The 17,552-nt window shown below is 39.4% G+C and overlaps 1 protein-coding gene across 8 annotated transcripts in view; it reads left to right on the forward strand.

The window, feature by feature from the left end:
* Nucleotides 1-17,552, forward strand: part of Dnm3 (dynamin 3) — a 500,231-nt gene that overhangs the window by 390,053 nt on the left and 92,626 nt on the right. For all 8 annotated transcript variants that reach the window (XM_037211326.1, XM_028864441.2, XM_028864444.2 and 5 more), the window contains one exon: nt 10,586-10,697. In XM_037211326.1, coding sequence (XP_037067221.1) covers nt 10,586-10,697 — 112 coding nt within the window. The remainder of the gene's footprint in view (nt 1-10,585; nt 10,698-17,552) is intronic.

Genomic DNA, 17,552 nt, shown 5'->3' on the forward strand with positions numbered 1-17,552 from the left:
CTGGGGCTACATAATGAGACACTCTTTCAAAAATGAAATCATATTATCATTTAATGTGTCCTTAAGAAAATACCCATTATATCTTTAGGCAATTTTGGCTTTACCAGTTTTATTGATGCTTCTTAATCTCAGTCAGCAGGAAAGACAAAGGCAAGTCAAAATTCACTCTCATGTCTTCTCAGTCTCTCCCTGTCCTTCTGTCCTGCCACACTTCTAAGAGTTGGTGCATAAAAGAGCTTTTCCTATATATATGGCAGGGGGTGGTTGAAAAGACGTGAAATGGAGACAAGAACTGTTTTGAATAAAATTTTCCCAATTTATACTCTAAATTTAATTTCTTATGATTTTATTATTTTAATTTATGTGTAGTTTTTAGAACTAGTGCCCATAATTGACATAATTGATGCTTATAAATTTACTATCATAAAAGTAGACTTGGCATCTCTGAATCCTCTGTTGAATTGTATGTCTCATTCTGATTTTGTTAATTTTCTGATCTTTTACATCATAGTGCTGTTTTGTTGTCTGATTCATCCAAGAACAAGCTCTTAAGTTTACCTAGGACATGTTTGGTTTTCATATTTAATTCCTGATTTTATAACAAAACCCTGTATCATTCTTGTATAGTTTTGTAATTTTTCAACGCGTTAACTTCAATGCTTCCAGTGTAGCCTTTTGTTGTTGTTTCCTATTTTTAATAAGATATACATGATTATGAATTTTTTTTCCTGGCTAGAGCTTGGTGTCATGTACTGAGTTTCAATCCAAGTGTAATGTTATTTTGTTTGTTTAGTAAATAGTGTGTAATTATCATTTTGAGTCGACATCTGCCTATACTTGAATTAAAATGGACTGGTGTTCTTTTCTGCTTAACTTTTTATTATGATTTCTCACTTTACTGTACTGTTATTTTGTTACCATCGATATGTGGGATGGGGACTATTCTCTGTAAAATTTAAAAAATATATATTGGTCCTAGCTTATTAAATTTACATTATTGATAGCACACTTTACTTCTTAATTGATAGTAATTAAGACCTTTGTGTCATTGATATAGATAAATGCTACAAAGAAAAAAGATAGTGAAAAAACTGAGAATTGTTGGGAAAGGTCAGTAGATGGCCTTTCTGAGAGACAGGAGTGAATTACAGGGACGGATAATGAGGAAGAGTGTCATGCCCAGAACAAGCAATAGTACTTGTGGAATCCTGCAAGAGACTGAAAGAGACGAGGCTAGTGTGGATGAGGCAAAATGAGCAAGGAAAGAGTGGAGGAAATAAGGTTAGAAGATAGATACTGTAGCAAGGAGCCTGGATTTTCTGTTCTACTCACAGTCTGACCATGCTCAGATAGTCACCGTGGCTTCTGTGTGGAGTGTGGGAAAAGTGTAAAGAAGAGTACAGAGCTGTTACCCAGAGGAGAGAAGAATAGCATGGCATCTGTATCCACGGAGAGAATTGGAGTTACCCACATGCCAGTGTTGTTTATGGCCACATAGGCTCTGGCCACATTGGAAGAATGGGTAGATAGAGAAAAGCTGACCTGTGGTAGAGTTCTGGAGGTCTCCAAATTCATCAATCAAAAAAAGGTGGGGAAACAGCAGAAGAGATTACAGAGATATTATCAGGGAGGAGGAAGGTGGAGTCCTGAAAATGGGAATCACCGGAGTCTTGAGAAAACAGTCCTTGAAGAGAGAGGCAGGGACCAAAATGCCAGTTGCTGTGGTAAAGCCAGGCAACAGGAAATCAGAGGGTTGACACTCGCTTTGGCATATAGATTGATACAGATATAGACAAATACAGATACAGATATATAGATATATAGATATAGATAAATCTATGACTTGGATGAGAGCTTTGTTGCAGAGGAGCTGTATCATTTTACTCATGGCAGTGGCAGTGGGGTGGGGTCGAAATAAAGGGAGAGAATGGAGGAAAGTATTCAGGGATCCTTGCTATAAATTTGGTCTAAATGGGACAGTTCTTGGGAGTGGAGCTGGGAGAGAATTTGAACATGTTTTAAGGTGGTTATCTTTAAGGCATGTGAATGTGTCATACTAATGACTAAGGAGTACAAAGGAAGAAACTGTTCAGTGCAGATAAAGGAAATGACTATAGGAAGAAAGGTCATCTAAGGCATTAGCCATAGAAGACATGGGACTCAGAGCACAAGCTGATGGTTTGGCCATTTCATTATTCAAACTCTGTTGCAGCTGCAAATGAAAATGATATGATGGATTTCTTGGGAAGAATGTTGATCAATTTTTATTGATGGCTTGTGTATTCCTCATGAGGGATGAAGCAAGATAATCAGCTAAGTATGAACAGTGAGGGGTGCACTGGGGATTCCAGGCAAGAAAAGCTACATTAGACTTGGGTTACTTCCATCTGTCATTGTGCCCTCCCTTGGGGGAAACAGTCTTGGTTGAGATCTCACCTGGAAAAGTTAATGCAACAACTGCTTTCGGGAACATGTGACTCTAGGACCCTTTGCATTGTCTTTTAAATCTTTGCTATAATCACCAATGACCAGGTTGATACCATAGGAATATTTATGTCATTGTAAGTATGCAGATTAAGAAAAACCAGGAAAATTATAAGTACATTTCTGCCAGAATAAGAACTAAAATACCTTTATAAAAGGAAATAATGCGTCCAAACTAACTATATTAAATAAGTTAACAATTGTAAATCATACCCTTATATTTAAAAGCCTGGTTTTGTAGGAAGTCACATGTTAAAGCTCCAAAGACACCCATAAAAATCCACATTAATTTTTAATTTTTTTTTCATTTTGCCTGTGTGTTTATTACATGCTAGAGATGTTGTGTTAAGTAAGGTCTTGAGATACATAATCTTATTTTTCCTAATAGTTACCTGAAAAGGACGATAGCCACATGTTAGTAATATGTAAACTGAGATTCAGAGGGGTTGCTTTATGTAATGCTGTGTGAGATGAATGGAGCTTGGCTGGGAGATGTCTCCATAGGTATGCTTACTATACAAGCATGAGGACCTCAGTCCACATCCCCAGCACCATATCTTAACCCTCAGCACTGGAAGCATGGAGACATGTAGACCCTAGGAGCTTGCTGGTCAGTCTGTCTAGCCTAAATGGTAAGCTCCAGGCTCAGTGAGAAACCATGTTTCAAAAATAAGGGGGAGGGTAGCAGAGGAAGACACCTGATGTGAATCTCTGATCTCCACAGACATGAGCAAGTACACATGCGCACGCGCACACACACACACACACACACCACAAAGATGAATGGTGCAGACTAGATGGCTAACTGATGTTCATGGCCCTTGCTATATTCTACTCTATTATTTATTACTATGTTTACTAAGCCTGTATTAAGAAAAGTGTACTGTCATGAAAAATGGCCCCAACATCCACCAATCTCCTTTATTGCATATGTGAAATATTTCATTGAGAAGTTTGTGATAGTTGCATGCATCTCACTGTCAGAAAATGTATATATAAAATGTAGCAAATACATTGAACCAAGAAGGATGCTGTACTGTCTAGAAAATACAGATGCAAAATGTTTGAAGGTACTGGCTAAAGGGTTTGCTTGGAGACTTGAAGGCTTGGGATACACACACACACACACACACACACACACACACATGCATGCACATACATGCACACACGCACACACGCACGCACGCATGCACACACATACACGGACACACACATTTTCCTGGCATACAAAATTTGCAAGCTATGTTATGAAGCCATGAAGTTTTTTAGTCATGGTCTCATGGTGTAGCCCTGACTGGCCTCAAACTTTCGAACCTCCTGCCTCAGTCTCCCATGTGCTGATATTACACATCTTACGTTGTCATACCCATCTTAAGTCAAGATTTTTAATAATAAATTAAACCTGTCTTAAATTCACTAGATAAATCTATAGCTTAAAGAAGTTATGTACTGCATAGCTTATGAACACAGTTAAAATGAAAAATAAGTAATAAACATATGACAATATGGCTTGATTTCTTTAGAAGCTAAGAATTGCCAATAGTCAAGCTAGACATCATGAATGACCTCTCAGATCATAGGTACCAGAAGGGATGGTTTTGAATGGTGGCAAGGAAGAAGCTTTCCTCAGATCCTCTCTGTGGCAGACTATGCAGCCAGCCTGGGGACCAATTTGATGATGTGTGCTAAATGCTGGAGTTATCTGTAGAGCTTGAGGCCCAGCAAATTCAAATTCCCCTCCTAAAACCATCTACTTTATCAAGCAATTTGATAATGACAAAAAGGAGTTTGTTAAGATATTATTTTTGAAGTATCATTCTTAATTATTTAATAGCTGGTATCAGATGTTTGAAGAGACATGAAAAAAAAGTAAGGGAATTAACTTCATATTTTTAACAGCTGAAAGCACTCTTTAGACATGTAAGAAAATGTTTTCACATCTAATCAAAGCATGAGCTCATCCTGCAGTCTGTTTACTTCAAGCAAAGCACTTAGAAGCCTTTTACCTAAGGGGTGAGACTCTCTCTCCTTCCTTCTCAGCATCGTGACAACTTTCAGTCCTTCAAACTGTAAAACACATGACTTGGATTCAGAGTGGAATCGTTCAGAAGCTCATATCTGCATGATTGCAGCCAAAATAGACTAAACAAAAAAATGCAGTCAGTACAAATTGCTGTGGGTTATCTCTGCAGCTACAGCATGTGGTGAGAACCTGGAAGCTTCCTGGGCAGAATTTATGAGCCTTCCAGTAAATCAGCCCAGCTCAGTGTTTCAGACCTGTGTCCAACTCTCCTTGGCTGTCTAGACACAGCCTAAGATGAGGCTTCAGAAATGGGTAGAGACAATGCTGCCAAAGCCACCAGAAGCCTTTGACCTTCTTCTAATGTTTCAACCAGATAATTATTTTCCCTCTCAAGAATTTGGCTGTCCTTTAAGGGGAAAAAAAATAAGATTTTCCATGTGAAGAACCCCTGAAAGAAAATCCTCTGAGAAAGGTCAGTGGGATGGCTCCAAAGCTGGGTTCCTCAGAGCTGCAGAGAGAATGTGGAAAGTCTGGACCCACTCCGCTTCTCCCGTCTTCCAGCTGGCCAAGGGCCCTCAAGAGGAGGCCCAGCTTTGCCCACCCCATACCTTTACACCTCAAAGGAGTCCTTGCTGTGTGGTAGAAATAGCTCCAAATGAAAGAAGTAGCAGCAGTTAGAAGTAAAGAAAAGGCAGAAATTGAATTAGATCATTTAAAAGTAATAATAACCTACCACTGTCTCTGCTTTGGAGCAAAGGGGTAGCCTTTCTAAGTCTCCAACAATGGGTTTGTATCCTTGTAAATGGATAGATTTCCTCGAACTATCCCAACTTATTTAAAATTACTCATTCTACTTCTTGTGGCTTCACTCTTCAAAGTTTTATATTCTGTGTTTTCTATAAAAGTCAAGAATCTAGTCAAAAGCAGAAAACATGATTTTAAACATAAGCACTGTCCAAGTTTGTTCCATTGTGTTCTCAACCATTAATGTATTATTTCACTCATTCGGTCATCATATAGAGGTCATATGCCAAGGGCTAAGCAAGGCCCTGGTTTTACTGTTTATCTGGCTTGTGATCTGGGGAAAGTCTTCCAGCTCTCTCTGAATCTGTTTCCTCTTCTGTGATAACAGCTCTTGGACACAATTTTCAGGGTTGCCACAGAGATCCAGTAGAGTAGCTTCTCTCACAAAATGGTAAAAAAAAAAAAAAAAAAAAAGGTTTTCCTCTATCCATTGTTGTACCTCAAAAGTCAAAAATACTAGAGCTGTCAGTCAACTGCTTGTAAAATTCATAAATTGAACTGAATTAAAATATGTATTGGTGACCCATCTGTGATAGCAAGGATGACCCAAAGAAGCCTCTACAGCATCACTGCTATATTTCCTGGAGACAGCAGGTGTGTGCCCACCAGAATCCAGACATCCAGCTGTATTGTAAAGCCAACTCAGAAATGAGTCTGAGGACAATGTTCCAAATGGGGAAGTCCTGACAATAAATATTTACTCAAGATAAAGACAATTAATACGAAGTTCCTCCCAAATAATTGCTTAAATGGAAAAAAACAAACACAGAAGTAAAAACAAAGTCAAATTCTTAAAAGACACAACAGCAGTGCTTAAATAATCTAGGTCAATGCTTTTAGGCAAATCAGCAAGTGTTGTGGGATAAAGTGGCAGCCTCAGAATGCCTCAATAAGTCAGGGGTTGTTATTTTATTTTGTAGTTTTAGTTTATGTGTTTGGGTGCTTTGCCTACATGTACGTCTGTGTACCACTTGTGTGCCTGGTGCCCACAGAGGCCAGAAGGGGGCACTAGATCCCCTGGAACTGGAGTTACACACATTTGTGGGCCACTTTCTGGATGCTGGAAATCAAACCCAGGTCCTCTGGAAGAGCAGGCAATGCTCTTAACAGCTGAGCATCTCCCTATAAACCCCCCCCGGGGGGGTTGTCTTATTACTGAGCATCCCATATACAAAAATTAACTCAAGTGTGATGTACAGGCTGAAAGATCATCAATTATGCCTAGAACTGGGAAATGCTGAAAATGTCAAAGCCCAAACGGCAGTTTATTTCTCAACATAAACAAAGGAAATACTAAAGATTTTTTGGTAAGCAACATGTGTCTCTGCATGACAAAACTGTGAGTAGAAAGCCAGCCATGGCAAGAACTAAACATCGCAGAGACTTTCCTAATCAGAGGTGATGGTGTTCAGCTTGGGGTGAAAAATGAAATCCAATTATACTACAGGGACTTCTCAACAAATAGGTGCTTTGAAAAACAAAATAGATAAAAGTTGGGGGAAAGCCAAAAAAAAAAAAAAAACAAAAAACAAAAAATAAGAGAAAGAAAAGATGGGGAAGTTAGATAAATGCAAATAAAAGTGAGAAGCTATTGAAGTGATGTATAATAAAATGTTGGGTTCTATTTTATACTATCAATAATGATTTTAAGACAAAGAGCGTCATTTAGACTAAAGGTGGTCAACCTTTTCAATGAAGAAAATTTTTAAAGATTTGATGGAAAGTCACTATTAAGTTACAAAATTCACAGAGTTATTTAAAGATGCTATTCAGTGCTTCTGGGTATTAACTATCTGTCGAATGTCTACACCTACCGACCACCTTATCACAGCTTTGGGTACCATGTAACCAAATTAAGTATTTCTACACATTTCAAAGGCTTTACTCCTACATTTGCCATTTCAGTTTCTATGTTATTGTTAATATTGTGAAATTCAGTTGATTTTTGTGTATCCTGAATTTAGTAATGGCCTTTTAAACAAAGGGACACATTTAATCATAGTGCTGTGGTTTTTTAAATTATTTTTATTTTATGTGTGTACATATGTATGTATGCGTATGTGGGGAGGGGGCATTGCCTGCCATGGTGTGCATGTGGAGTTTGGAAGACACCTTTTGGCTGTCATCTCTCTCCTTCCACCATGTGGGTTTGACCTTGGGTCACCAAGCTGATCAGTAAGTGCCTTTACCCTCTGCGCCATCTCACTGGCCTTTTGTATGTGTTTTCTTATGTTTTTGCATAGTCAGATTCTGAGTAAATTTGGATAATGAGGAATACTAGGGTGTTATTAATTTCTTACATACTCTGATATCTCACTATTAGGTTGCATATGACATCTGGTTTTGATATTTTTTCAGTTTGTTCTGTATTTGTAGCTGTGAACCCTTCCTTTTTTCTTTGGGAATTGCACACCTTTTTCTCCTGTTTCCCCCATATTTAGGATTATGTGTAATAACTACTGGGAAAACACCTGTGGATGTGTCTGTCCTTTGTGTCATTTTTATTGTCCACTTCATCAGTCATCTTAATCTACATGAATCATCTGCTTTGATTCCTCGATCTTCTAAGATTTCCATAGAGAAACACTGACTTTTCCTTCCCAAATAGTAAGATATTTAGGGCCATCCACTTTCCAACATCTTTTGCACTGTGCCCCTGTGTAGGTGGGAAGTGTTTAGATTTTATTACCCTCTATATTAGTCATATTCTCTTTTTGTTTGTGATATAAGGGCTATCCATGAGTATATGGTTCAAGTTTGCTTTTTTATCTTTTTTTTTTCCAAGACAGGGTTTCTCTGTGTGGCTCTGGCTGTCCTAGAACTCACTCTGTAGTCCAGGCTGGCCTCGAGCTCAGAGATCCCCCTGCCTCTGCCTCCCAAGTGCTGGGATTAAAGGTGTGCGCCACCATGCCTGGTTTGTACTTTTCTTTAGAAACTCACTCCTCTTTCTTCTCTTCTCCCTCTTCTTCCTACAATCATTTGTTTGTGAGCAAAGAATGTGATTTTTAAAGTTTGTCAAGTCTGGTATTGTGTGTGTAATGTTGTCTAAATGTTAACTGATTTTTGTAAATGTTGTGTGTAATATAATTTTTTCCAAACATCCTAAGTGTTATTTATCTGCCCCCCTTTTTATCCCTCGATGTTGCACTCCCTTCCCCATCTCCCAGGTAAGTCTTCCAGCCCATCTTTTTCCATTTCTGCCCTTCACAGCACCTGTATCCTACTATTCCTATCTCTAGAGCTTGTCACCCCCACCTCATGGTCCCTTTTTACTTTCTTGGTATCTCCAGTTACTCCAAGTAATATATTAACCTCTAAAGATGCATAGATAGGATCCACCAATAAGAGAAACTGTGGTGTTTGGCTTTCTGTATCTGAGTTACCTCAGTATATTATCTAGTTCTGTCCATTTCCCCACAAGTTTCATGTTTTTGTTATTCTTTGAATGGTATTCCACTGTGCATATATACCAAATGTTCATCGTCTATTCATCAGTTGAGGGGCATTTAGGTTGTTTCCATCACTAAATCTTCAAAATTTCAAATTCTAATCTCAACAAAGGTCAATCATCTCAATTCCAGGAAATCGGTCCATGCACCTTGTTGAGTCCTTGTTATTCTTCTTTCTGCTTTCCCAAAGTCTTCCTTCCGATAGCTTCCTCCATTCTTTCTCTCTCTGGCTGTTAGATCTGCTTGTGCCTTTGTTTTGATTTGTTCATTGTGGCATAGGTTCAACTGTGGGTGCTTGGAGTGAACTGTTCTCATGAACATGGAAAGTTAGAGACAACATCGCAGTCATCAGGGATGAGAAATAGTCCCGGAGTACCATTTATCTACAGAGACATAGGGTGGGAGACTTTCTTCTGCATTGGCGTAGAGAAATCTTGCTCCCCAAGCCTGGCTCCTTAGGAGCAGAGGATAAGGCGCACTGTACAGTTCTGCCATCATTAAGGGACAGTATTCTGAATGGTCTGCTCCATGCTGCATTCCTCTGGGCACAAAGCTCTTGTCCAGCCCAGAGTAAGAAAACTATCTCGCTCACATGCCATTCTACTGCCTATGCACCAATCCTAATATTGGCTTGACTTGAGAAAAGAGGATATATTTCACCTGAGTGGAGAGTGGAGAGGAAATGGGGTAAAATTAAGTCACTATCTTTTCAAAATGCTCTGGGGAATGTAATGATGAGCATAAACATGGTGCACTCACTGTCTTCATGATGTGTGCCAGCTGAATGGAAAAACAGATGTTCGGCATACTAAATAACAAAGACAGGGTGTGTATGAATGATCACAGAGAGGAGGGGAGCAGCGTGCAAGGAAAGAGTAGAGGACAAAGAAGAGAAAAATATTTAATTCTGATCAGAACTTTGATAAGAGATGGAAAGGAAATAAAGTTGAGGAAGAGTGTGAAAATGCATGAAAGAGGAGCTGACCTGGTAGGGATGTCCAAAAATATTCAGAATGGAAAATTATAAGAAAACAAGATTATCTATAAGTAGTGGAACCTGAATGCTTATCCTTATTCTTGTTCTTTTGTCTGGTTTCCAAATTTAAAATGTTGGTATTTATTACATACTATGTGTTGTTTTATTATCTGGAAGAAAATATAAAACTCCAGCATTGTCCTAGTTATGACGACACCAAAAGGCACCTCACCTGTCAGTACTAGGCTGTTCACACCTAGAGGAGCATCTGTTCTCTGACTACAGCCAAGTCATAGACTTTTTGTTTTGTTTTGTTTTTTAGATTTATAGGATTATTACTGTACTTTCCCAAGTTTTATAAGCTATTTAGTAAGAAAACTGACCTAATTATTGGAAAGTGGCAAGTGCTTTCTCCAGAGCACAGCTGCCTATCAGCACATATCCCCAGTGTTTCCTTTGCCTGTGTTTTCGTGGAGCCAGGAATTGAGCACAGGGTCTCACTCGTGCTAGGTAAGGTCCTGCCACGGAGCTCCTTCCTCTGCACTCTTGGACCAAGAGAAAGATTGTAATTTTATTTACAAATTGATGTCCTCTTTCTACAGGCTCTTTAGTTTAAATCTTAGCACTGTAAATAACTGAGATCTTCACTGTATGATTTATAAAAAGAATCCTGTGAGAAGTACACATCGGAGCTGGCTTGTTATTTTAAAATACAGTGAGAGGTTTGTGCTCACATCTAGCGGTTTTCAGGGAACTAACCTTTGGAATGGTCATCGGTGTCTGCAGAGATCTGAGATCATTTTGAATTTGGTTCTTAGCTAAATGCATGTATTTTTTTTTTAACTCCAGGAATGTATACAAAGACTATCGTTTCCTGGAGTTGGCCTGTGATTCCCAGGAGGATGTGGACAGCTGGAAAGCATCTCTGCTAAGAGCTGGGGTCTATCCAGATAAATCTTTAGTAAGTTGAATATATTTCTTATCTTAAAAAACATCATTGCACACCACATTGAAGAAAATGCATTCATTTCTGTAAGTTAGCAAAACAACTACCTCTTTTTTAAAAAAAAAAAAACTTAATTTGGCCTCTTTTTATGGATTCTGCCTTATTCTTTTTACTTTGATATTTTTGATGCTTTTTTTTCTCCATCAGATTTCTCCAAAAGCTACTCGGTACGTTTGCTAAAGAAAATATCCCATTCTGCTTCAACATAATGTGCTTTTAGGAAGATTTTAATTCTATTTAAAAATCTGATGTCTTCTATACATTATCCCACAGCTGATATAAAACTAGTGTACTATCATTCATCATAATAATATTTTATATTTATATTTTAAAGCATACTTATTTTTATAAAGGCTTCTTCTACTGTGTCAGTATTACTTGTATCCCTAGTTATGTCTGATTCAAGCTCTGGGTAATGTCACAATGAGTGTGAAGAACAGAAAAAAAATACCTAGCTCTTCCCACTTATCTTTATTAATGTACTTCAAGTGTCTAGGAGACACTTCTCTCCTTCAAGTTAATAAACAGGCCTTGTCTTTGTGCTCTTTACAAAGTGTAATGTTACACAGACATCTCTAAAATTAGACTTCAGAAGTCCCTCCATTGTCTGCTCACACCAACTAACATAGTGTGCCAGCCTTTCACATTTCCCTCTCTCTCCCTCCTTTTCTCTTCCTCCCCCTCCTCCTCTCCTTCCCTCTCTTTTTCTCCATCCCTTTCTTTTCCATCCTCTCCACCCACATGCTGCTCCCTAAATCTTGCTATGAATCCATGTCTCTTCTCAGAACTAACTGGCTAAGATTCATCCCTGAGGAGTTAAATGCAGCATGCCCTCACAGTGCCTACCTGGCTCTCTGTCTGTGTCTAGGACTGATCATGCACAGTGGGATCCCTTCTAGGCTCAGGGTAGGATACAAGTTTTTTCAAGACAAAATCTGACATATGGCTGAAATGAAGGATAATTGGAACTCTTAGGGTATGGGGAGCTTCATGTCCATGGCGTCACACTGGAACTCAATGAAGTTTCAGGGACAGCATCAAGATTTGTACAAAAATGTGTCCCCCTCATATTTTGGCTCAAGCATAGACCCCTCTCCATTCTACACCTCTCTAATTAATACCTAAAGCAATGAATCTTCCAAACATGCTCTATGCCCTCTAAAGAGAAGATAAATATGCGTTCTTGACGGTAAGGTATCCAGGTATATGTCTGTCTCATTTTCTATATTGTTGACCAACTTCTTTCATGTGTGTGCATACAGATTCCCACAGGCATATCCTCCCCTCAAGACTTTCATATCAGTACTCTTTTCAAAATTCCAGGTGACACTTATCTAGATAAATCATTATATTTCCAATATTGCACATTAATTGTAGTATGTTTACATACACAGAGATTTTTTTTATTAAAATGCATGGTGGTAAGTCCTCTGTAAAGTGGTCAGCAATGCAGTAAGATAATGCACAGAAAACACAAAATGACACATGCATAAGGGAGCACTCTTATTTTCGATGTATAAAATAATTATGATGATCATTATCATTTTCATTATTAACTACTACTTTTGGCAACCAGTGAAGGTTATTGTACAAGGGCCCGGGAAGATTGTCCAGTTAGTAAAACTCCCATTGTATAAGCACATGGACCCAAATTTGAATCCACAGAATCCACATACAAGGCATTAGTGTTTTACACCTGGAATTCCAGTGTTAGGAGTTAGAGAAGGGAAGATCCCAGGGGCTTTCTCGCTAGCCAGTCTAGCCAAGTTCACAAGGGTCAGGTTCAGTGAGAGACCCTGTCTCAAAAATAAGGTTGAAAGCCATCATTGAAGACACTCGACACCAACCTCTGACATATACAAACATACAGGAACATACACATGAATGTATACAGATACACACATGCACACACACACACACACACACACACACACACACACACAAACACTGTATATATTATAGCCTAGTGAGATTGTGGGTTTTTTTTCTGTTTTCTAATTTCCAGGTATACTTAGTGGTATATCAATGTCTATGTGTTTGTATGTCATTTGTGTATATTTTTCTTACATCTAAGTATGTTTTAGATCATGACTTTGTAAATTATACTTTTTTTGGAGGTTGTTTCTGTGGGTTTTGTGTGTGTGTGTGTGTGTGTGTGTGTGTGTGTGTGTGTGTCTTTTCCTGTTTTTGAGATGAGGTCTCACTCTATAGCACAGGTTACCCTGACATTTACCATGTAGCCCAGGCTGGCTTCAAACTTGCAGTAATCTTTCTTTTTTTTTTTCTTTCCTTTTGTTTGTTTGTTTGTTTATTTTGTTGTTGTTGTGTTTTTTTTTGAGACAGGGTTTCTCTGTGTAGCTTAGTGCCTTTTCTGGAACTCACGCTGTAGCCCAGGCTGGCCTCAAACTCACAAAGATCTGCCTGCCTCTGCCTCCCAAGTGCTGGGATTAAAGGCGTGTGCTACCACCATCCGGCCAAATTATCCTTTTTTAAGTGAAATAATTAGAGAAATTATGTGATATATGTTTGTTAGGGGAAAACTGTCATAGAAAAGAAAAAGCATTTATCTGCCCATGAGCTTTTATAAAACTTTTAAAAATTACTTTTATAAATCTATATATTCATGGGCTCATCCTTAGCTATACAACAAGAAGGCAATCTGAAAAATATCTTCTATGTTTTATTCTAATACTCCACTTTAGGCAAATTTAGAGTTGTGCTACACAGTTTGTTTTGACTCTTTGGGTGGAATCTTCATGTGCTTACCAGCGCATACTTGGGCCAATCACTTAGGAGATGGAGACGAGTAGATATGGACTGCACATCAAAAAACAAAACAGGAAGTTAGAGTTGGCAGTGTGTACCAACTGTTGCTTTTCTCGGTTTTCTTCAAGAGTAGTGCTGGTGTTTCGTGTATGCCGTGCAGTCCCTCAGGTCCTGTTCAAAGAGTTGCCTGGCCCTTGATGTCTGATCGCGGCCAACTGTTGAGATCCATCAAGTCGGGTGTTCAGCTGCAGATTCCATATGAGAACATACTCAATTACATCTAGAAGTGATAGCTTTCGGTAGTTCTTCCTAATGTAGAAATTATGAAATCAGATTCACCTAAAGACTGATATCATTAAGCAAAATTTTAGAACTTCAGAATAGTATGTTTTGCTTTCATGGCAACAAACCACTGAGTCACTAACAAACCAGTCAGTTACTTTCCTGGTAGAGAAATAGCTCTGTTTTCTATACAGACGCCTCTATTTGACTGGGGAGAGAATCTTATTTATAAGCTGTGTGTGTTGCAGGGAGGGGAGGAGTGATAATGTGGGTGGCTGGATATGTACATTTGTGAGCATGTATCTGTATACGGTGTGCATGTATGTATGCACATGGTGTGTGTATGTGTGTGGAGGTCAGAGGACAACGTGGGGTAGCTGGACCTCAGATGCCTCCCTCCTTTTGCTTAAGACAGGGTTGCTCATTGGCCTGGAAATTCACCAATTGGACCAGGCTAGCTGGCTGTGAGCCTCCACGGGTCTGTCTGTCTGTCTGTATCTGCCCTCTGTCTTGTCTTGCTAGGTAACAGACATGTGTACCACCATGCCTGGTTGTTTATTTAAATTCTGAGGGATCTGAACTCAGGTCCTCATGGTTGCGAGGCAAGTGTGTATGCCTGAGTCATCTGTCTCCCCATCCTGGAAAAAAGTTTCTATTTCCATCATTTTTCAAGCATGTGTATAATTTTGAATAAAATGATGTTTGAGGCCAATTAGTTTGTTATGATTTTATGTGTCCATTTTAAATAATATCACCACTCTAGTTTCTGCTGTCTCCATGTAACAGTTGATTCTCTGTCACTCATATCAAAATGTTTCATGACCTTGTTTCTTGTCTCCTAAATCATGTCTCTGGGGATTTTCTTTTTGAAAATGCATCCTCCTTTTTGCATTCCTTTCCTTTTCTAACCATTTTTTTTCTTCTTTGGAGCTTACCTCACCTAGACTAGCTGGCTCGGCCAGACCTAGAAATCCTCCTGTCTCCACATCTCCATCACTGTAATCACAGGCCTGCACCATCACACCAAGGCTTTACACGAATTCCAGGCATCTGAACTTAGGTCTTCATGAGAATGTGGCAGGTACTTTGCCAACAAGGCCTTCTTCTCTGCCCTTATTTCTTGTAATTTTGCTTCCTTTGGCTATTAAATTGAAGTTATAACCACTATAAAACTGTATGATGCTAAGAATACAGGACTTTATACAGTTTCAAAATAAAGATGTTTTTAATGGAATGCCTAGTTAACTGTTCAGAATAAGATACAAATTGTGTGTATGTACTAGTGGTTAAGAATTTATTAAAACTCTCAAAAGACTATTTTACCAACACGTGTGCATAACCCTTTTCTCATAAATTTGATTATAAATACATGTGAATTGATCTGAGTAGCATGATCTGATAAACACGACTTTGGGGCACAATATTGTTGGCTTTCAATATGGCATTAAGGAATTCCAAATTCAAATTATTTGAAACATGAACTGTGCAGGAAAGTGGGGTAGACATGGAAGCGAATCCATTCTTTGTTTAAATCCTGACACTGCCCTGTGACTTAGCACCTCGACTAACTCTCCAGTCATTTATACTTTTCTAAGCTCCGAACAGCACCTTCCTCAGAAAGAGGGTTCTGGTGCATTACAACAAGCTGCATGCCTTCAGCTGGTGTCTATGCTCACAGCAGCATAGCTTTATTATTCTTTGGCATCCTGGATGTGCGTACAAAACTGCAGTTCTCAATTTTATGATTCAGTTGTCTTTGGAAATTGTTAGTGGATTTGACTGTGTTAGAGAGAAATTTCTCACCATTGTCTAGGAAGTCTAGTTGTTTAGAGGGAGTCCTGGGAATACCTGGGGGGCAGACCAACCTTCAAGGCTGAGTCAGGAGGGCAGAGCTTACCCTAGGGCTGTCGGGCAACCCAGTAGCCTCATGCCTGCTCTTAGAAGCTGGCCCTCCAGCCATGGGAAAAAGGCAATGTGAGATCCAGGCTTGCCCTGGAAATAATTTGGTGCAAAGTCAGTTAAGAAACCTCCAAGCATTTTAAGAGGTTCCTATTCCCTGCAAAACACACATGTGCACACACACACACATGCACACACACACACACACACACACACACACAATTTCTATACAGAGGTTTCTGTTATATATCCTCCAGTGTGAACCAGCGTGAACAGCTTCTTCAAAAGCTTAACATAAAATGGTAGAAGGTGAAAGACTCTGACTGCCAGCTTCCCCGTGAAGTGGGGGCTCTGCAGCTATAACCAATGTTTTTCAAACCCCTTGTAGGATGAAACCATCTTCCACTAAGGTCCTTTTGACACCTCAGAAATAAGTTATTTTTAGAAGATGCTACAATGACTTTCCTCTATGTCAAAAAATAGTTAAAAGAAAGGGTCCCTGTGTCTTCCCAAGTAGGAAGAAGAGCAATGGCCATGGACTTCCACAAACATTTACAAATGTGATGGCCACTCATACATTGTCATTCAACAGTCTGTGGAGGAGCGGGAAGATCTAACACCCCACTCCACATGGTTTTTTCCCCCAGCAGTGCTACACCCAGAACTTGTACAGCTGTGTGTCCAATTCCAAAGGTCCTATTCACCGTTTGGTGGAAAAATACTTTCAAGTGTTTAAAGAAATGCTATTGTCAACTAGAGCAGTGGAGAGCATTCTAAAACCTCATCCACCATCCAGGACTGCCATGCCCTTCACCAAATAGATGATTGGGAGCTAATTTTTTTGAATGAAATAGTAACGGGCCAAGCACACCACATCCTCCACTTCTGTGTTTCTTTTATTTAGGACCAGGGAGCCTACACAGTTACATCATTGTTGCTGCTACACGTTGAGCCATCTGCCACTGAGTGGGGAAGCTAGTCATTCCCTAGTGTGTAGGAATACTTGGTTGAATTCCTGAAACCAGTTTGCTAGATCAAAAGCTGCTCTGCTGTGGAATGCAATAAACTCCATCTGTCTGAGGTATTTTCAGCAATAGTGCTCTTCTTAGGGGAGCCAGGGTCCTATTATCCTCTAAAACAGTCTTCTACTCATAGTAAAATTCCCAGTGGGGCCTTACTGCCTTTTTGAAAAATTGGCATCATCTTCAGGAAGGATTCCTTCGGGCTTTGTTTTGTTTACTTTTTTTCTTCATTCATTCTTGTCATTATTTATGTGTCTGATAAGTTGGTGTGTTAATAACTGTACTGTGGCAACCCACAATGCTTAAGAAACTTCTCTACATGATTTTATCAGTGCCTTTATATTTTCCTTGTTAAATATGACGGCTGCAGTGATCCCTGGAAGAGATGGTTTCCTTAAGGTCACCACCTGGCACCGAGCTCAAGGAAAGCCTCTCCCGGATCATTGCCTTCCCACTCTCCCAGAATATTTCTTTGTGTATTTTTCCCCCTTCACATCCTCAACCTAAATGGAAATGCCAGCTCTCTAAGCTGGTCCATTCCTGTTCCCAGTCTTCCCCTCTGATCCACACACTTCTCTCATAGCTCTCTGCAACCTCACATCTCAGTGAGACATTTTTTTTCTCGACCCCTGAGAAGAGAGCTCAGATCTGTTCCAGGCTCACATCCCATCACGTCTCCCCCACAGGATCTGACCTTGCGAGGACTCGGGCTGCTCTGGGAGTCATGAATCACCGTTTTATTTTTTTAGGCCATATGTGAGTTAAATTGTTTGATGTAAATCATACGCTCACAGCTTCAGTTTGCAACAGGAGAGTCATTGGCTGCCACTCGCCACTGGCT

This window comes from Peromyscus leucopus, chromosome 15, assembly GCF_004664715.2.
Source record: "Peromyscus leucopus breed LL Stock chromosome 15, UCI_PerLeu_2.1, whole genome shotgun sequence".
Lineage (NCBI taxonomy): Eukaryota > Metazoa > Chordata > Mammalia > Rodentia > Cricetidae > Peromyscus > Peromyscus leucopus.